This window comes from Artemia franciscana, chromosome 9 (assembly GCF_032884065.1).
Source record: "Artemia franciscana chromosome 9, ASM3288406v1, whole genome shotgun sequence".
In the NCBI taxonomy this organism is placed as follows: Eukaryota; Metazoa; Arthropoda; class Branchiopoda; order Anostraca; family Artemiidae; genus Artemia; species Artemia franciscana.
The window spans coordinates 39,480,879-39,503,533 of record NC_088871.1 but is presented as its reverse complement, the minus strand read 5'-3'; the positions used below and the strand labels follow the sequence as shown (position 1 = coordinate 39,503,533).

Below are 22,655 nucleotides of genomic sequence, written 5' to 3'. Positions count from 1 at the left end.
TCCTCAAAGACGTAATTTCCGTACCTTCAAACTACGCCGAACAAAATGGCTATCTCAAAATTTTGATTGGATTTGTTAGGGGAAATTAAAGGCGTGGGAGGAGCTGGTTGCCATCGAATCACTTTTGACTATGAAAAAGGGCACTAGCCCTTTCGATTTACACGGAATGAACCCTTTTGAGGTTTCTATGATAACTCCTTCTATACGAAGTGCTCTGGAAAAAAAAATTAAATAGTACATTGTGCCCACATCGCTCTATACTTAGGTAGCGCTATTGTGCTGCCTGTGATAAAGAAGATGGTTTCAGGGTTATACAAATATCTTAACTAAATGAATTGATTTCTTTGGAGGGGGGCGTTTAGGGCGTAGCAGGTAAGAATAGGTTTGAAAGCTACTGTTTAGAAGACAAAACCATAACGATTTTGAAAAAGGAAGAAAGAAAATAAAAAGGAAAAAAAAAAACAAGTCAAGCCTATCCACTTCTGTGGTTTGCTCATAGAGTAGCAATTGTAATTTTTGGTTTGATTTGTCCTTTTTATCCTTTATTGATTAGCGATTTCTTCCCTTTTTAAAAGTTGTTATGGTTTAATTCTTTTTTTTTCCAATGCTCAGAACGCCTTGTTGTATACAGGCTAAATGCCCTTGTGACCGTTTCTCTTTTTCTTCCTACAGTACAGAGACCCGATGTTTTTTAAGATTTTCTTCTTTAGTTGGGTCCAGGGCTGTGGAGTCGGTCCAGTTTGCCACTAACTCCATATCTGACGCCGCCTCCTGAAACTTAGATGTAATTGCTCTGACTCTGAAAATATTCTGCAAAGAAGTAAAGACTTCGACTCCATCATTCCTGCTAATTTACTGCAAAAATTTGTGAAGTAAATGCTGAAAAGTGATACTGTTGGCTAATTATAGTCTATAATTAGCCTACAATAGTAATTTTGTATATTATTGCCACTTTTTAGTAGTATTTAACAGTATTTGGCTCGACTCAAGCAGTTCTGTGTTTTTGTAACTCCGACTCCAAAGGGTCTTGCATTATTTATGTTACTCCGACTCCATTAAGCAAGAATATACTAAACTCCGACTCCATTAAGCAAAACTTTACTAAACTCCGACTCCATTAAGCAAAAATTTACTAAACTCCGACTCCATTAAGCAAAAATTTACTAAACTCCGACTCCATTAAGCAAAAATTTACTAAACTCCGGCTCCATTAAGCAAAAATTTACTGAACTCCGACTCCATTAAGCAAAAATTTACTAAACTCCGACTCCATTAAGCAAAAATTTATTAAACTCCGACTCCATTAAGCAAACATTTACTAAACTCCGACTCCATTAAGCAAAAATTTAATAAACTCCAACTCCACCGCCCTGGTTTGGTTATGGCAGGCCAGTTTGGCTTTTGTCTTTTGTTCTTCAAACACATCTTGGGATGGAGGAATCCCTCTGTTACCCCCCCCTTCTGTGTGAAGTTGACTATTTCTCTATAATTAAAAATATCAAAAAAAGAATGGTCTTTCAATTCATTTTTTTTTTAAATAAATCACTGAATTTTTTCTAGTTCTCTGATTTATCTCATTTAGCTTTATCTCTCGAAAACACCAACGAAAATAAAATATCTTAGAACTATTTATTTTAGTCTTGCTGAATAATAAATCTGTTGACATTTTGAATTGTTTACGCTGTCAGTTTTCCCGCTGCTATAACATGAAAGAAATAGTTCAGCCAGAAAAAAAAGTTTTTTACATTGTTTTGTTCTTCGCGTTTTCCAAGATAGGTGACGTTATATTTCTACTTGGAAGGGCGGTTAATGCGGAATTTGACTTTTTTTACAATTTTAATATAATGTGAAAATGGAGTCGCCATTTTAAGTTAGACATAAAGACTTTCAAATATTAGGTAATTCAGGTAGGTAAGGGCGGGGGGGGGGAGGGGTCTGACTTCAAGAGAATGTTAATATTTTTATAGGTTTTTTATTCTTCATTATATGTGTCTGTTGTTGTTTTTTCCTTGAAGTTTTTTATATTCGCCTATCATACATAACTGAGGCTTATAAGTTTTCAACTTTTGTTTAAAATGTGATGCCATCTAGCAAACTCTTGCAGAATTACTTCGTTAAAAATTCATATGTCTTTTGTCAATGACTTAGGCACATATTAGATGCAGAAAAGCCAATGCAAATTTAAACATCTTTTAACTTGAGTTTTCTTCAATATATGGGGGAGGAGTCCGAGACTTTATTCTTTATTCGTTTTAGTCCGAGATTTTTTCTTTATTCGTTGGTTCAAGAAGACCTCCCCTTGGTCCAGCATTTTTTTTTAGCCAGTTTCAGGTGTCACATATCAACACAAAGAACTATTTCAGTGTTTTTTTTTTTATCTTTATTAAATAAAAATCAAGTTTTTCAACTGAAAGTAAGGAGTAACGTTAAGACTTAAATGAACAAAAATTATTACATATATGATGGGGTTCGCCCCCTCGTCAATACCTCGCTCTTTACGCTGAAGTTTGAACTATGTTCCAAATCTTCAAGAATCACAAAGGCCGTTAGTTAGAATAAATAGCTCTTTTTAAAGTACTAAAAAACTTTAGCGTAAAGAGCGAGGTATTGACGTGGGGGCGAACCCCCTCATATACGTAACAATTTCTGTTCGTTTTGAGTTTTAATGTTGCTCCTTACTTTCAGTTGAAAAATTTGTTTCTTTGTTTAATTTCTGATCGCTTTTAAATAAAGCTGGGAAATCCGACGCCCCAGTCATGGAAAGCTCACTTCCCCCGTGAAAAATTCCTCCATGGAAAGATCCTCCGACGTAACCCCTGACCACCCCTCCACCAGAATTTCCCTTCGATTTACCTTGCTAATTAACAGTGAGTAGATTCTAAGTCCCGTTGGGGCTTATATTGCTAAAGCTTTTAGGTGGATCAGACACATTTTTATCCCTCCCCCTCCTCCCTCCTGTGACCCTTCTCCAAGCCTACCTCAAATTTTTTATTTCCGATTGAAGCAGCCCATTCATAAGTTCCTATGACCATACCATCAATAGGTAGTGGCCGAGTAAAAAATAGCTTAGACATGCGGTTTAATACATGCTAGTGCGGTCAAGATGATTTACCGTACCAACCCGTTTGGCAGTCTAATTTTACCTTGGTTTAGATATCCTCATTTTGGCTAAAACTCCTCCTTCTGAACAACGTGATGATATCCGATATGCAGTAAATAAACAGTTTGTACCTGTTACACAAATATATTGTGAAATGCGCTGAGGGAGGAGGGTGGAGTATTTTAGAAATGGTTACCTGAAAATCTTTTTTTTGTCCCTCCCTAGAAAAAGTCCCCTATTCTACTATCGGGGATCTGTCCTGTGTCTCCCCTGTACCTCTTACTAAACAGCCGTTATAGTTTTTTGTATATACCCAGTATAATCTTTTTGTAATGGCCAAGGCTACTTAATTATTAAATGATTGTGGCTTAAGTTTAAAAAAGATTAATATTGATGGTTGACTGAGGCATACAGAGGCCGAATTAGCTAACTTCATAGAACGCCCCATTGAGAATATTCATAGAGAATACATATTTTTGTTGTTTGTTTTAATGTACAAAAATTTGGCTACAAAAAAATAATATATATATACAGGATTATATAGTGTTTGCCAAAGTGTTTTACTTTGACGTAGATACAAAATTAAGATCGAGGGTAAGATCAGACAGTGAAGTAAAGGGGGTTCTCCGCCCCATCTCCGAAGTCCTGATTTTTCTCTAGTTTCTTGTCACCTCTTGTTAAAATTATCATATTTTTTCTTATTCCCCCCCCCCCGTGAAAGAAAATTTCTGTGCATATGTCAGGTTTAGTTAGTGCAGATGTTAAAATTACCTAATTAGATTTTAGCATCCGTTGACTCAAATTGGCTAAAATATTTTGTAACCAAATAATTTATTTTCTTGTGTTAATGCTTATTAAATATCACACTGAAAATCTAAGGTAAAAAGTGAATTAAATGCTTTGACTGTACAGTCTTAAAACAAGTAAGAAAGTAGGCGTCTTCAAGATGGTCTATGAGGCTCAGAAGGCCGACGACTTGATCAAACAGTTCGTGGTAACGAACTGTAGTAAGGAGCGACCCGGCTCAATAGTAAACGAAACTCTAAAAAACGGAATTTTGATGCTAAAAGATTTCCATGCTGATTCTAGATATATAAGTTTCATCAAATTTAATCTTTGTCATCAAAAGTTACGAGCCTGAGAAAATGTGCCTTATTTTGGAAAATAGGGGAAACACCCCCTAAAAGTCATATAATCTTAACGAAAATCACACCATCGTGTTCAGCGTATAAGACAACCCTTTAGCAAAAATTTCAAGCTCCTATCTACAAAAATGTGGAATTTCGTATTTTTTGCCAGAAGACAGATCACGGGTGCGTGTTTATTTGTTTTTTTGTTTGTTTTTTTCCCCCCAGGGGTCATCGTATCGACCAAGTGGTCCTAGAATCTCGCAAGAGGGCTCATTCTAACGGAAATGAAAAGTTCTAGTGCCATTTTTAAGTGACCAAAAAAATTGGAAGGCACCTAGGCCCCCTCCCACGCTCATTTTTTCTCCAAAGTCAACGGATCCAAATTTTGAGATAGCCATTTTGTTCCGCATAGTAGAAAACCATACTAACTATGTCTTTGGAATGACTCACTCCCCCACAGTCCCTGGGGGAGGGGCTGCAATTTACAAACTTTGTCCAGTGTTTACATACAGTAATGGTTATTGGAAAGTGTACAGACGTTTTAAGGGGGATTTTTTGGTTTGGGGTGGGGTTGAGGGGAGGAGGCTATGTGGGAGGATCTTCTCTTGGAGGAACACGTCATGGGGGAAGAGAAATTCAATGAAAAGGGCGCGGGATTTTCTAGCATTACTATAAAAAAAAACAATGAAAATATAAACACGAAAAAGTTTTTCAACTGAAAGTAAAGAGTAGCATTAAAACTTAAAACTAACAGAGATTATTACGCATATGAGGGGTACTAAAAATACTTTAGCATAAAGAGCGAGGTATTTAGGAGGAGATAAATACCTTGCTCTTTATGCTAAGTGTTTTTAGTAATTTCAACTATTTATTCCACGGTCTTTCTGATTCAGGGGTCATTCTTAAAGAATTGGGACAAAACTTAAGATTTGGTGTAAAAGGCGAGGTATTAACGAGGGGACAAACCCCCTCATATACATAATAAAAAATATAAGAGTATAAAAGTTTGTTACGTAAGTTAATTCTTAAGTTACGTATATTTTTTACTAATAAAAACTTTCGTTAAAAATTAAAAGTTCTAGTTGCCTTTTTAAGTAACCGAAAAATTGGAGGGCAGCTAGGCCTCCTTCCCCACCCCTTATTTCTCAAAATCGTCTGATCAAAACTAAGAGAAAGCCGTTTAGCCAAAAAAAAAAAAAATTAATATGCAAATTTCATTTTACTAATTAATGTGCGGAGAGCCAAAATCAAAAATGCATTAATTCAATAACGTTCAGAAATTAAATAAAAAAAACTAGTTTTTTAAACTGAAAGTAAGGAGCGATATTAAAACTTAAAACGGACAGAAATTACTCCGTATATGAAATGGGTTGTCCCTTCCGCAATCCCTTGCTCTTTACGCTAAAGTTTGATTCTTTGCCACAATTCTACTTTTAAAAAAATTAAAAACTTTAGTGTAAAGAGCGAGGGATTGCGGAGGGGACAACCCATTTCATATACGGAGTAATTTCTGTCCGTTTTAAGTTTTAATATCGCTCCTTACTTTCAGTTTAAAAAACTAGTTTTTTTTAATTTAATTTCCTCACCAGAGTCGAGTATTTTTAATTTGTAGGATGTGCGGTTCCAATTATCTTGTAACATGAAGGGAAACAGACTGTCGCAGTAGTTGGTAAATCTTCCCCCTTTCTTTTCTAGGCTTTGTTGTGACAGTTGAAGTTCAGATGAAGTTATTGTCGCACCAGGAAGACGATGAATAATGGGTCTTCGTCCCCTACTGGAAAAAAGAGAAAGAAGTCTGATACTAAGCCTTTATCTCAACTGTAAGATTCGAATATGGAAAACCTGCTGTTGATTAAGTCTTTTTTGTCTGACTTTTTTTTGGTCAAATGCTATTCTTTTTAGCTCGTTTTCTTGTGTAGAATTTGAGACATACAAAAAAGGGAAGCATCTATTATAATTAAGTTTTATTTTACTCTTACTAAAGCACAGTAATCTAGAACTGGCCTAAAATAAAAAAAATAAAAAGATCTTATATGCTTAAGGGTGTAATATATATATATATATATATATATATATATATATATATATATATATATATATATATATATATATATATATATATATATATATATATATATATATATATATATATATATATATATATATATATATATATATATATATATATATATAAAATATATATATTATATCATACTGATTTTCTTGTAGGTCAGACAATTTCTTCACAAAATAGGAAGGAACAAAAATGTGAATTTGATTTTTTTTTTATGACTAAATGAATAATGCACTCTCCATGAAAAAATGTACTGACCTCTCCTCATTTCCCAAGGATTAGATGTTTGTGTGCCTCTATTTATCAGATCAGAGCATTTATTTTTCACAAGTATCTTAAAAGTTTAAGTCATCCAATCGGCCAGTCTAAAACGCCCGAAATCGGCATATGAGTATTTCTAATGGGTGTGGAACTTGTCTCTACAAAATCTTTTGACGAAATATGCCTCATTTTTATGTAGATTCACAGCATTTAGCCTTTCCTAAGGATTTCATTGTCATTAAAATTTCAGAAGCTCTCCAAGGAAAGGGTCTCTAGGATTCCAGCGATAATCCCTATGCAACGTGGAATGTTCGGATTCCGCATGAAAAATGAAGGATAAATATGTATCTAAAGATTGTCTGAAATTTTGGTTGAAATGTGCTCCAGTTAGAAGTTAAATTCTGGAAACTCTCCTATTAAAATGTGCTCTGGAATTTTGAACAATAGACCCTGGACAACGTTGGATAGTTGGATTCCACAGGAAATACAAAGGATAAACATATATCGAAAAATCATGTATAAGATTTTAAACAAAATGTGCGTAGATCAATAATTTAATATTTTGCTGGTCTCTACGAACATTTGGATTAACCCTACTAATGTAAACTAGGTAATTTTGTATACACTTCAAATGCTTATAACTTTTGACTGAATCATATTTCGAAAACATACAAAAGCCAATGGATTTCCCCAACTCCCTCTGGGAGGGAAATATTTATGAAAAAAGGGCACGGCATAAGCATTAAATTGGAAAATTTTTTCAAACGATACTTAAATAATATCCTGAAAAAATGGTGTCTTATCAAGGTAACCCCCCATGAGATCTCCAATGATTGGTCCAGACGATCTCTTCCTCCCTTGGTCGTACCCATTTGTATAAATATTCTTAATCATACAAATAAGTCCCTCACATTAAACATCGGAAAGTTTTTCGTGTGAAATTAGACCTTTTTTTCTTTGCTGAAGAGAGTTGACCTAACGTAGGATTCAAAAGTCAATGATCAATGGACAAACAGTCTTGGAGTGACTGTCAATGCTTCCGCTTTCAATTTTGAAATGCTCTCTTTGGGTTACTCTTTGGTTCTATTTGGTCTCTTGAATGTCTTCTTGTATCCCATTTCCCTGACGGCATCCCTGGAACTAAAATGTTAGGAGGTTTTTGACAGGATATGCCAAATATTCAGATGATCGTAACATACTCTTGAGTTATACTTGTACGTAGGAAGGAAAGGATTTCTCTCTTGAAGTTTTTGTAATATTGGACGAGAATCCACGTTTTTGTGTTGTTTACATTTACTCAGCGAATATTTCCTGATTTCGGTTAGCGGGATGGGATTTGGATCTTAAAATCGGGGATGTAAAATGAATCTACCCCTCTTTCGAAATATAGTGGAACAAAAGAATAGTTTCATCACGAAAAGATGAAACTTGCATAGAAATAAGTATAGTTGTACATTATTATCCTCTAACTCAAAGAGATTAAGAAGTGCAGGGTATGTGTCATAGTAGTATATGTCCCTGAAGAATCGACTGATGGAGATCGTAGTGGTTCAGATTAATTTTACCCACAACTACAGGAAGATAGTCAGAGTCCCAGGTAGAAATATGGCATCTTTATATTGATACCCAGGTTGGTAGAAATAGGGATAGATGCAGAGGCGCCATTTGGGGGGGGGGATCAGGGGTGGGCAAATGCCTACCCCAGATTTTACAGGGGGCCCAAGCTTCCACCACAAAGGGCCCTTTTCCGGCCATAATTATCCATAATGTCCAACATAATCCATTCTGTTCAAATGATTTGAACTAACTGCACGCCTATTAGCCAAAGAGCGTGATTACCTGACGACCCTTGGGGTAATTACGCTATTTGCTATTAATCATTGTAAACTTTGAAAGTAGGTTAGATTCATAATAAAAGTCTCAGGTTCTGTCAAATGCCCCATGCCCACCCCAAGATTTGGCCCAAATGGCGCCTCTGGATAGATGGTATCCTGTCATAGGTAAATTTGGTGTAGGAAAGGAAAACAGTAATTGTTATGAACTGCTGCAATTTATGCAGGTATAATAATCTAGTTAAAACCAATACAATATTTGGTAATAAAATGACCCATAAGTTAACATAGTGTTCACATGATGGTAAGACAGCTAGCTTTATTGATAATATTATTGTTAACCGAGGACTGACAGGATCGGTACAAGTGCTGTTATGGATGTTAAAAGTAAAGATCACCATGTAGCAGAGTCTAGGGTTAATTTTGAGCCGAAATATAGGTAATTACCCTCTGGGGAGCTATGACGTCGGTGGATTCTAGAATGAGAATTTTAGAAAAAAATTTCTAGGAACAGTTGAACTGTAAACTGGAAGTCTAAAATTTGACAATGTAGAAGATGGATGGAATAATTTTTGGGAAATAGTTTGTGAAATCGCTGGTGGAGTTTCAGGGAAGAAATTAGAAACGCAGCTAGAAATATTAGTGGAAATGGCGTAGTGTCCTATCCTTGTATGGTATGCGAAAAAAATACATTTAAAGTAGTAAGTGCTATGCACGAGAATAACATTTCTGTGTTTACGATATAAAATGAGGTTATTGGCTGGTTTAGTATTAATTCAGGATTTAAGTAGACTTGCGTCCTATCCCCATTTATATGGATCATTTGATGGACTTTGACCTAAGGAGCACAACAGAAGTAATAAGAGAATACAAAATCAATTGGGAGAATAAAACTTGCCTAGGTTTAGATTGTTCTAATACTGTTAAATTTCTTAATCCATGGATAAAAATATATAATCATTTTCACGTTTGAGGTTACAAGCTCAAGCATATTTGCGAATTCTTACTCATTATAATCAAAAATAGATTTAATATCTGAAAAAATAGCTCGCCTGTAAAAGTATGTTGGCTTAAGTTTCAGGACGCCCCAGTTCAAAATCACTATGTCAGTTCCTCTTTTGCTGTAAACCTATCTCCTGGATTTTTCGATCGTTGTGTCGACAAAATGAGCAGGTTTGTTCAGTTTCTGACATATGTCTCCCAGTTTCTGAAATGTCTGACGACATTTTTGACAACCATTGGTATTTTTCTTTCCTGACCAGTCCATCCGGACTTGTAATCGCTGTTTTTATTTTCTTATCTTATAACCCATGCATAAAGTTCATTGCCAATGAATCCAAAAGCTTCAGCATTTCATGCTTCCGTCTGTGAAAATACCTGACTGTGATTAGAACTGAAAACTGAATTTTTTCTGTATGCCAATAATATAGTCGATTAACATCCAAATTACTTTTATGAAATAATGCGAGCGCACCCGGGATAATTTCAGTTTGCGTAAGAAAGGTATCAGATAGCGTTGCCTGTAGTAAAGGCCATGAGGCTTCATTGTTTTTATTATATATTTTTTTTTCAGAGGCACTTCGTATGAATAGTATGATCCTATAAGCTTTGAAGGGGGTTCATCCGATTGGAAATTGAAAGTTCTAGTTCCTTTTTTAAGATTCAAAAGGAACCGGAGGGCAGCTAGCCCCTCCCACCTTGCCCTCTTTTCTTCAAATGCATTCGATCGAATTTTTTAGATAGCTATTTTGTCCAAAATGGATCAGAAATGATGTAACAAAAACTATGGGGTTGACATACCCCCCCCCCCTAAGCCTGGGGGCAATTGTTGTAAGTTATGCCCCAGGGGCATATCAGGTTTTTATGGAAGGGGTGGTTGTAGAAACCTCGGAGGGTTTTTTTTTGATTAGAAATTGAAAGTTCTAGTTCCATTTTAAGAGTCAAAAGTGGTCGTAGGGCAACTTGCCCCTTCCCCACGCCCTTTTACCCCGAGTCGATTCCACCAAGATTTTAAGATAGCCATTTTGTTCAAAATAGTCCAGATATTATACAACAATTCCTTTGGGGTTGACACAGCCCCGCAAAGCCCAGGGTCTAGGGTTTTAAGTTATTCCTCGTGAACATATGAGGTTTTATGGAAGGGAACGGTCGTATAAAATTTAGAGGAAGCTCATTTGATTGAAAATTGAAGTTCTAATTCCCCATTTTAAGAGTCAAAAGTGATCAGAGGGCAACAGACCCCCTTACGCCCCCTTTTCCCAAATTGCATCCGACCGAAAATTTGAGGTAGTCGTTGTGTTCAATTTAGTCCAAAGATTATATAAAAATATCTTTTGGGTTGATAAAACCCCAAGACCCGTGGGGCAAGGATTGTAATTTATGCCCCGGAGGCACATAAAGTTTTAATGGAAAAGGGGGCCGTATAAACTTTGGAGGAGGTTCATTTGTTTGGAAGTTTTATTTCCCTATTAAAGAGTCGAGAGTGATCGGAGGGCAAAGAGGTCCCTCCACGGGCTCTTTTCCCCAAATGCATCCGATCCAACTTTTGAGATAGCCATTTTGTCCAAAATAATCCAAAGATCATGTAACAATGCCTTTGGGATTGACACAATCCCCAGAGGCCGGAACAAGGTTTGTAACTTTTGTCTTAGGAGCATATCAGGTTTTATTGAAGTGGTGGTCAGATAAGCTTTGGAGGAAGCTGATTTGATTGAAAATTGAAAGTTCTAGTTCCTTTTTAAGAGTCAGAAGGGATCGAAGGACAACTAGCCCCCCCCCACTGACTCTTTTCCCCAGATGTATCGGATCGAAATTATGAGATAATCATTTTGTTCAAAATCGTGCCAGTGTCAAATAACTGGTTCCGGGTCTGAAATCCCCCCTTCACTCCTCGGGGATAGGGTTATAAACTAGGCTAGTTACCCCTCGTTCACATATAAAGTTCTTATGGAAGACATGGTCTTATAAACTGGAGGATGCTCATTCGATTGGAAATCGAAATTTCCTTTGCTGTTTTTACGAGTCGATAGTGATAAGAGGGTAACCTTCCCTCTCCCCTTGTGCAATTTTTCCCCGGATGCATCTGATTAAAATTTTGAAATCGTTATTTTGTTGGAAATAGTCCAAAATTCGATTAACCATAACTTAGGGGATTGAAAAAACCCCCCCATCGCTCCTGGGGTAAAGTTTTTAACTTTTGCAATCTGCCTATTGTTAACATCTAAGGTTTTTGTGGAAGGGGTGGTCGTATTAACTTTAAAGGGAACTCATTCATGGGAAATTGAAACTTCTAGTTTTTTTTTTTAAGGTTCAAAAGTAATCCAAGGGAAAACAGCCCCACCCCTTTATCCCCAAAGGTATCCGGTCAAAATTATAAGACTGGCATTTTGTTCAAAGTAGTCCAAAAGCAAAATAACTATGCCTCCGCGGTTGAAACCCCCTCTCAGCCCCCGGGAAAAGGCTGTGAGTTATGCAAGTTGCTTCGACCAGCGGTCGCCAACCTTAGGAAGTGCATGGACCACTAAATGTATGATTTTTATTTGGTGGACTACTAATGTGGATTTGGAAAAGAAAAGTGATGTAAATTCATCTGTACATGATAATCAGAAAACGTTTAATATAGTAAAAGAATATAAACACAAAGGTAATATATATATATATATATATATATATATATATATATATATATATATATATATATATATATATATATATATATGTTTATATATATATATATATATATATATATATATATATATATATATATATATATATATATATATATATATATATATGTATATATATATATATATATATATATATATATATATATATATATATATATATATATATATATATATCATATATATTACGTTAATGCAAGATGAAGAGCTGCATCTATTTCAAGCGTATAGCAGTAATGAGTTTTAATTACTGTCTTAAATAAAGATGCTTTGTCGTAAAGTATGTAATTGGAACTTGAATCAAAGTTTCCATAGCTGTCTCACTCAGTAACGGCTAGTCATTTATGAGAGATACCCAAAAATGAGCTCTTGATAAAGAGGACTTGGATTTTGATTTGAGACTATTATCACAAGAAAGATCAATGAGGCTTTCTGTCTTTTTTTAAGCTTAATTTGTTCTCTTCAATATTAGAAGCTAGATACAAATGGGTCTATTATCTACATATTTAAGTTTGTAATATCTTCTTCCCTTGTGTAACATAAATCAAAATGTTACATCAGTTACTGAAAGTGCTGTTATACTCTTGGATACGCCTTGACGGTTGAGATCCTTCTCTCCCATATATTCGTCAATATTTATTAACATTTGTGGATCTCCATCTGCCAACCGCGTTGACCACTTTGATATTTTCTGTCAAAAAGCAGCTACTTTTCCTCGTAATGTAAACACGTCCGTGCAAAGATGTGTTTTGTTGTTCATTTAACAGAGACAAAATATCTGCCAAGTATGTCAGCTTGGCTACTCACCCATCATGAGACAAGAGTTTTTGAAATTTCTGATTATTTTACTTAAAAAAAAAGTCTTCGCTAAGACGAATAGTTGGCTCAGTATTATGCCCCTCAACAGCCATCATACATCAGTATGAAGAAAAAGGTGAGCATACTGGAAAGCTATTTCTTCGCAGAGCATCGTAAACATCCAATGATTGAGAGCTTTATGTTTACTTTCATTCGCAATTTTTATAGCTCTGAATAATGCTTTGTTTATTTCTGGGGATATTTTTTTTTTACCACAAGCTGCTCACGATGTATAATACAATGGGCAGAAAAAATGTTTTGATGACTAAAATTTTTCACGCTTGCAACAACTCCTGAGCAATGTCCAGTCATTTTTGCAGCTCTGTCTGTACAAATGCCAATACATTTTCTCCATTCAATTTCGTGCTTCAAGAAATAACTATTAAGTGCTTTAAAAATATCGAAGCAAGTTGTTCTGCCCTGCAGGTTTAGCAAGCAAAGAAGTTCTTCTTGTAATTCTCTTCGAAACTCTACCCTTACAACACAAAGGACAAGTAATTGACGTCTATAGATTCACCAAGTCGAATTGAATAAAACTCGCATTTTTTACGATTTTTGTAACTTGATTTTCAACGTCTTTAGGCATTTCTTCAGTTCTGCGCTTAAAAGTGTTAGCAGAAATAGGATATAATTTCATTCTTTGGATAGCCTGTTTTCCCAAAACAGCTTCACAGGCTTGTAATATCCAAGGTTTGATTAATCTTCTTCTATCGAGTATGTTTTTTTTTCTTACATGTGCTCTTCAAGAATACTCAAGTCGCTTATCAACTAAATCTGGGTGTTTCGATTGCAACTTAATTTTAAGATTTGAATTTTAAAGATTTTAAGTTTTAAAATTTAAAGATTTTAAATTTTAAGATTTGAATTTTAAGATGTGAATTTTAAGTTTTGACGGTTTTAGTGCATCATTAGATAAACTTTCAAGATAAATAACACAAAGAAGTCTTGGGTCCAGTTCATTGCCAGACTCTAGAATAAATCTGATTTTCAGGTATTTTGAACATTTTGAGTTTTTTCTTTTCGCCTCCTTCTTGAATGTTCTTTGTAATGTTGTCTGACGAGGACTGTGGATGCTCTGATAAGTCAAATTCTCTGATCAGCTCACCGTTGTTACTATTTTCATCATTTATTTCATCCTCACTTTTTCCAAAGAAGTGAAAGATATTCACTTGGCTTTTCTCACTCAAAATTTTCAAATTGATAGCTGTGCACTTCATATTTTTATGGCACTTGGCATTAACCAGATGACATATAGCGATCGCAAATTCTGTCGGTCTGTCCTGGTTTTGCTACTTTAGGCACTTCCAGGTAAGCTAGGACAATGAAATTTGGCAGGCGTATCAAGGACCTGACCAGACTAACTAGAAATAGTCGTCTTCCCGATTTCACCACCTGGGGGGAGTGGAGGGCCGGTTAATTCCGAAAAGGTAGAAAACATGAGGTATTTTTAACTTACAAACGGGTGATGAGATCTTAATGAAATTTGACGTTTGGAAGGATATCGTGTCTTAGAGCTCTTATTTTAAATCCCAACCGGATCTGGTGACATTGGGGGGAGTTGGGGGGGGACCTAAAATCTTGGAAAACGCTTAGAGTGAAGGGATCGGGATGACACTTGGTGGGAAAAATAAGCACAAGTCCTAGATACGTGACTGACATAACCGGAACGGATTCGCTCTCTTTGGGGTAGTTGGGCGAGGAGGGTTAATTCTGAAAAACTAAATGAGATATTTTAACTTACGAACGGGTGATCGGATCTCGATGAAATTTGATATTTAGAATGATATCGTGTCTCAATGCTCCTATTTTAAATCCCGACCGGATTGGGGAACCTAAAATCTTGGAAAACGCTTAGAGTGGAGGGACCGGGATGAAACTTGTGGGAAAAATAAGCAGAAGTCTTAGATACGTGATTGACATAATCGGAACGGGTCCGCTCTATTTTGGGGGAATTAGGGCGGAGAGGGTTAATTCTGAAAAATTAGAAAAAATGACGTATTTTTAACTTACGAAGGAGTGATAGGATCTTCATGAAACTTCAAATTTAGAAGAACCTCGTAACTCAGATCTCTTATTTTAAATCCCAACCGGATCCAGCGTTATTAGGGAGGGGGGGCATGATCAGATCTTAATGAAATTTGATATTTAGAAGGATCTTGTGCTTTAGAGCTCTTATTTTAAATTCCGACCAGATCCTGTGACATTGAGGGGAGTTGAAGAGGGAAACCGGAATTTTTGGAAAACATGAAAATTGGGGTATCTTTATCTTACGAATTCTTAAATACTATTCAAGAACTGTTCCGGGTACTTAAATGCACAAATAACTATCCATAGAGAGTGGTCTTTTCGATTCATCAGTATATAATTTCTAAGTCAACTCTCCTATATACGTAGATTTGGAAAAGTGCGATCTATCGATCAGTATTATCAGTGAATCGGAATCGTCCCGTTTCAATTGTTGGTTTACGGACATAACGGAAAGCAAATAAGCCAATGAATATGTAAAAAATAAAAACAAATTCCATAGGCTTTTATTTAACTTCGTCAGTTCAGAATTTTATCCTGAAATAACTTTAGAAAATGAGAAATTTGTTTTGAGAAAAATTAAATTTGTCAGTAAAATATTGTTTTTGTGGCACTTGGTATCTACCAAGTGACATATAGCAATTGCAAATTCTGTCGGTCTGTCTGTCCAGGTTTTGCTACTTTAGGCACTTCCAGGTAAGCTAGGACGTCGACATTTGGCAGGTGTATCAGGAGCTAGACCAGATTAAATTGAAAATTGTTATTTCCCCGATTCGACCATCTGGGGGGAGAGTTGGGTGGGGGGGCGGTTAAGTCGGAAAAATGAGAAAAAAGATATATTTTTAACTTACGAATGGGTGATCGGATCTTAATGAAATTTGATGTTTGGAAAGATATCGTGTCTCAGAGCTCTTATTTTAAATCCCGACCGGATCTTGTGACATTCGGGGGAGTTGGGGGGAAGAACCTAAAATCTTGGAAGACGCTTAGAGTGGATGGATCGAGATGAAACTTGGTGGGAAAAATGAGCTCAAGTCCTAGATACATGATTGATATAATCGGAACGGGTCCGCTCTCTTTGGGGGAGTTGGGAGGGGATGGTGGTTAATTCTGAAAAATTAGAAAAAATGGGTTATTTTCACTTACGAAAGAGTGATCGGATCATAATGAAATTTGATGTTTGGAAGGATATCTTGTCTCAGAGCTCTTATTTTTAATCCCGACCGGACCTGGTGACTTTGGTAGGAGTTGGGGGGGAACTAAAATCTTGGAAAACGCTTAAAGTGGAGGGATCGGGATGAAATTTGATGGGAAAAATAAGCACAAGTTCTAGATATGTGATAAACATAACTGGAAGGGATCCGCTCTCTTTGGGGGAGTTGGGGGGGGGGTTAATTCTAAAAAATTAAAAAGATGAGTTATTTTTAATTTACGAATGAGTGATCAGATCTTAACGAAATTTGATGTTTGGAAGGATATCGTGTCTCAAAGCTCTTATCTGAAATTTTGACCGGCTCCAGTGACACTGGGGGGAGTTGAGGGAGCTTAAAATCTTGTAAAACGCTTAGAGTGGAGGGATTGGGATGAAAAATGGTGGGAAAGATTATCACAAGTCCTAGATACGTGACTGACATAACAGGAACGGATCTGCTCTCTTTGGGGGAGTTGGGGGGGGGGGTTGATTCTAAAAAAATAGAAAAAATTAGGTATTTTTAACTTACGAACGAGAGATTGGATCTTCATGAAATTTTATATTGAGAAGGACCTCGTAACTCAGATTTCTTATTTTAAATCACGACCGGAACCAGTGTCATTGGGGGGGGGAGGGAGACCGGAAATCTTGGAAAACTCTTAAAGCGGAGAGATCAGGATGAAGCTTGATGGGAAGAATAAGTACAAGTCCAAGATATGTGACTGACATAACTGGACCGGATCCGCTCTCTTTGGTGGAGTTGGGGGGTGAGGAGTAATTCAGAAAAATTAGAAAAATGAGGTATTTGTAACTTACGAACGGGTGATTAGATCTTAATGAAATCTGATATTTAGAAGGATCTTGTGCTTTAGAACTCTCATTTTAAATCCCGACCAGATCCGGAAGCATTAGGGGGAGTTGGAGGGGGAAACCAGAATTCTTTGAAAACGTGAAAATCAAGGTATCTCACGAACGGGTGATCGGATCTTAATGAAACTTGATATTTAAAAGAATCCTATGTCTCAGATGCTCCACTTCCAATTCGAATTGGATCTGGGGACATAGAGGGTTGGAGGAGGGGGGCCAGAAATCTTGGAAAACGCTTAGAGTTGAGAGATCGGGATGAAACTTGATGGAAAGAATAAGCACAAGTTATAGATACGAAATTGACATAATTGGAATGGATCTGTTCTCTTTGGGGGAGCTGGGGGTTGTTAATTCGGGAAAATTATAAAAATTGAGGTATTTTAACTTAAGAGCGGGTGACCGAATCTTAATGAAATTTGAAATTTAGAAGGAACTCATGCCTCAGAGCTCTTATTTCAAATCCCGACCAGATGTGTTGACATTGGGGAGAGTTATAGGGGAAAACTGGAAATCTTGGAAAACGCCTATAAATGTCGTAGATACGTGATTGACATAACCGGAATGGATCTGCTCTCTTTGGAGGAGTTAGGGGTTGGGGTTCAGTGCTTTGGCGAGTTTGGTGCTTCTGGACGTGCTAGGACGATGAAAATTGTTAGGCGTGCCAGGGAGCTGCACAAATTGACTTGATAAAGTCGTTTTCCCCGATTCGACCATCTGGAGGGGGGGTTGAAGGGAGAGGAAAAATTAAAAAATTGAGGTATTTTTAACTTACGAGTGGGTGATCGGATCGATTGGGATAGGATTTTGCTAGAGCTTATACCATATGAGCTCTCGGCTCTTGGCTCTTCAGACCTCGTCACAAGTGCCATATGAGCTCTTAGCTCTTGTTATCTAATCTTTTATAAATGAAATACAAAAATTATTAAGACCATCCCAAGAATATTATTTAATTAACGTATACCTGGGATCATAAGATGAAGCTCCGTCAAATTCTATTTTTTTTTCTTAACTGTTTTCAGATTTTCAATTTGCGGTATTTTGTATGTATTTTTCATCTGTAAATATAGTTTCAAGTTTTATATAATTTCTATTTGGTTAATCAAACAGAAACGAAGAACAAACTTGTCCAATACAGCAATTCATTGATCAAGGTTAATTGCGTAAATATTATGTAAATAGATGGCAGGATAAACAGTTTTTCAATTAGGTCTTGAATTTAAAACTTTGAATTTGAAAAGAGTCACATTCCTCCTAGATATTTTACCCCTCCCTATATTTTGAAAAATGCCTTTTGGTATTTTCAGTGCAAGAAATTGAAGAAAATGATAAATTTGCCCCTTCTCCTAGATTTTGAAAAATAAATTCTTCTTCCCTTCATTGAAAAATGTTTTTTTTTGCATTTTCAGTGGAAAGGTTGAAGAAAACGAAAGTTGTTCCCCTAGATTTTGAAAAAAATACATTCCTCCTTCCTGAATTTTCGTGAATCGATGCCACTGGTGCAGATAACAGTGTTGGAGGATATCTATCGCAATCACCGAGTCTAATGAGAAGAATTTTTTTTTCTACGTTTAGGAAGTAGAATATAATTTTTGTTTGTTTTAACCATTTTTTTTCCTTTCGCGGTTTTAATTACTGTTATTTTCTTTTTCTTTTTTTTTTGCGGTTTTTTACTATTATTTTCTTTTACGAAATGGCGAGGCTAATTACGACGGATTTCTTCCTAACGTAGGGTTACACTTCTACCATTAACACTAACATTTTATCGCAGCTTTAAGCTTCCCTCATTTCTCTTCTATCTTACTATATTTAGGCCTCTCGTCTTTACTCTCTTCCATGGAGTTACCATTTATTTTCGATCTGACTACGCTTTGCGAACTGGGTTCATTTGAACCGAAATGGGTTCAAGTTGCCAACATGATTTGAATCCTGCCTTTTCTGCAAGATTTCGATAGGGATTGTAGTGTGACAGTAAATGACCGAAATATGGCAGGATTTAATTATTTTAACTGGTTTCCGGCAGTCGTTTAATTCATATTTCTTTTTTTTGTTTAAACATAGCGTCAATCTCGGGCAACAATTACTTTAGTCGTTCGGGCTAAAACATTATTTCTTACTTTTGTTACTTTGGAATCGCTTTTTGGGCAAATTGAAATGGAACCTTAACTTTCATAAACTTCGCCCCCTGTAATTGCAACAAAACAATGTTTATATTTTCCTACAAGAGATTGTGAATTGTTGAATTTCCCATATACTAAACTTTGAGGGGAGTGTGCTAAGGGAGCTGGTTACATGGTTACTCTTTCTATTCTCCTTTTACGAACTGATCTGCTAAAAATTCTTTAAATAATGAAGAAAGAGAGCTGCTTTTAGGGCTCTTTCTTTGAATAAATAAACAAGGGAATGCTACCTCACTGCTTTACCTGTCCTTTCTCTAATACAGCAGCCGCTCTAGTCGAATGGCTAGCGCACTAGACTTGCACTGCTATCTCCTTCAGGACAGGGGTTCGACTCATCTGCCGCCAACTTTTTGGTTTTGAGGTCATTGGTGTGACTCTGTAAGCTCAGACAGAGTCAAAACAGCTCTAAGTGGGTGCCTGGAGAAAACCGGGGAAGGTAAACATGAAGGTTGCGTGGAAGTGAAGGACGGCTGCTCCCCTCGCAACTTCCTATCGCATTTCCTTGCTGAAGGGCTAAGAAATGGAGATCAGCACTGTCAGTAGAGACTGTGAAGTTTACAATTTCTACCGGCAGTGCTGACTTCCTTTATTAGAGTTTATATGACATCCAGAGTGTATAGCAGAAACTCTAGTGCCGTAGTTTTTACCTATTTTACTTCGTCTTAAAAAAAACAACTTTACTTTCTAGATATTCCTATCTTTGCCTAAGGCTAGGTTAAGTGAATTTTAACCATTATAGTTGTTATGGAAATAAATTTCACTATGAAAATTGAGAAGTACACTTTTCTGAAATTAATAAAAGGCCACTGTTTGTCAGGATGTATTTTTGCAATTAATACGGTTTCTTACATCAAGCAAGGGGCATGTACCCAACTTTCCATAGGGTAAATACAATAGAATCATGACAATCGGCTGTGGAAACACGAAAGGTGTTATGTGAAATATACGTCAAAAATTGTTATATACTGATTATCATAAAATCAGGGTCCCAATCGATTGGTTTAATTAGACTGCACGCATCCCCTTTCGTTCGTGAAATATTCTCGATTTTATAATCCACTCAAAATGCGTTCTAACCAAACTTCAACTAGTTTTGTAGACCAAAAAGCGTGAAGTGCACGACTCATCTACAGCAACGAAGATTGCCACATAAGTCCCACCATAAGATGGCCAAAAAGGTACGATTGGAGTTCTAAAGAGATATGGAGGCATATTTTTCCAAAATTTTTTTTTGCTTCTCCTTAACTTTGTGGTAAATATCACTTAACGCATTTCATATTTCCACAGTCGCAATGGACTGCTTCGTGTATTGCTTCGTGTATTGCATGTGCCAGTGTGTGTTAGAATCACGCTCAGATGTTTTGTTGAACTACGTCTAACGAAGAATCAGGATATTTTTAATGTACTGAATGTCTCAAATAGCCATAGTAATTTTTACTGCATATCTTTTGGACCAAACAAAGAAGCTTGGCTAAATCACTGCAAACTTACTACTAAAGCAGTAAAACAGTTCAAGCTTGCCTATTTGAATTGCTAATTAGAGTTATTAAAGCAAATGAACAAAAGTTTAACCATCATGACCCAGCCATGAAATCACTGATGTGTGTATGCCTGGACATTACCCTAGATTGCACAGTTGAGAATAAAAACCCCTTATTGGAAGTGTTTGATTTAGTGCATGGAAAGAGCCAGACTGAATCGAAAGAAGACAGGGTAAGGGAGAATCAGCGGATGATGATATCAAAATATTTGTCTTGGATAAAAAGAAAAATGGCCTGCTATGGCCTGCCTAGGTTTATGCTTCCTTTTTTTGCACTTCCTAACTCCCCTTTGCACTTCCTGGCTGAAGGGACATGACAAGGAGATGAGCACTGCTTGTCTGGGCTAAGAAGCCTATTGCCGTTTATTTTTGTGCACTACTCCACTCCAGTGCAGGTTTTACGAGTTGGCCAGCATAAAAAAACATAAGTCAGGGATCGTATGGATAATTTGTTTGTCACCGCTTTGATGGATATAAGCAACTTGTACACCAGTCTTTTGACTTTGTACGTTCACACGCTATTCCTCCAGCCTGCCCCAACTAGTCTCTTCGGGACGTAATTATCTCTGCGACCAAAAGAGGGATATACATCTTGAAGAAAGGAGTAGTGATTGATCTTTACTTCTTTTATTTCAAGCAAATATACGCTGTGTCTTAATTGGGGCTTTTTCTGGCGAATTCGACTGAGTACCTTTTTATTTTTCCTGGCAGCTTTGGATTCCTTTGTTTGTTTTTTTTTTTTTTTTTCTTTTTTTTAAGGCGAATTAGATGCATCTAAAATAAATTTTGTCAGGGAAAGTCAAATCCGTCAATCAAAAAGTTGTTGTCAACGACAATGGACTCAGCTAGCTTGGCTTGAAAAGGTCATAAAGAAGATACGGCTTAACCAATTTGTAGCTTCACCTGTTGTTTTCAACAGTACCTTTTGTCTGTTACTAAAGTGGATATGCATTTAATTCATTCAACAAAATAGGAAATTCATTTTCTTGGCTGACTGCTACTGATAAATTTTGAATTTATAACTTTTATCAAATTTTAGGACTACCACTTATGGCCCCAAAGGAAGGGAGATTCATTGAGTGATGTGTTTTAATTAAAAATTCTGCTTTGAAATCTGTGGAAATTCAAAAGGCAAACGTGTCCTTAGCAATTATCCTTTCCCATTGGACGTGAACACAGCTGTGTATTGCAATATGAATATGGAATATGTAGTATGAAGGCTGAGATTCATCAACTCTTATTAAGTTTCCATCATTCTTTGCATGTTAATTTGCTCTACATTTCAATAGTGGCTGTAAAAAGTCCACCACAGTAGAATCAGAGCTCCAGGGCAAGTACTCAGAGCAGCTGAATATTGCAATAGATTGTGGAGGGTAAAACACTTGAGGCGAACTAAAGCTTCATCACGGTTAACTGCAGTTAAAGATCTTAACACACATCGACAGGCCAGCAAGCCCAATAACAAAATTCTCGCGCAATATCTGACAGGTTAGACAGGAAACCTTTGGTAACCCTGGCTGAGGTGCCGAAAAGTAAAATTTTTGGCAACGTATCATCATTAATCAGTAAAATTGGAATTGATCATCTTAACCTTTCTTTACTGACAGACCAAGAGAGTTGGACTGAATGACTCTTTTGTGCTGCAGTATTTGTAATACAATCGCTAAAGTGAGTACCAAAAACAAGCCTTACGAAATTCTTGTGAGAAGATATGGCTATATTCCTCAAATTTTCGAAGCATTCATGTTTCAGAACCAGCCTTATTAATTGTCATTATCGCGGCTCCTAGCATTTCAGTTTTAGTTATATGACTTTTCTTCCTGTTCTTCCAAACTTGGTCCACTGCGAAAGGAAAAACTCTATACCTTGGACCCTTTAATTTTTTGCGTCTTCGCGGCATCCCTCTTTCTAATAGT

At 36.5% G+C, this 22,655-nt stretch overlaps 1 protein-coding gene across 2 annotated transcripts in view; it reads left to right on the top strand.

The window, feature by feature from the left end:
- LOC136031395 (nuclear receptor coactivator 2-like) overlaps window positions 1-22,655 on the top strand; it is a 203,323-nt gene that overhangs the window by 37,362 nt on the left and 143,306 nt on the right. For both annotated transcript variants that reach the window (XM_065710934.1, XM_065710935.1), the window contains exon 3: window positions 5,926-6,050. In XM_065710934.1, the coding sequence (XP_065567006.1) occupies window positions 5,980-6,050 (71 nt within the window). In that variant the 5' untranslated portion in view covers window positions 5,926-5,979. The remainder of the gene's footprint in view (window positions 1-5,925; window positions 6,051-22,655) is intronic.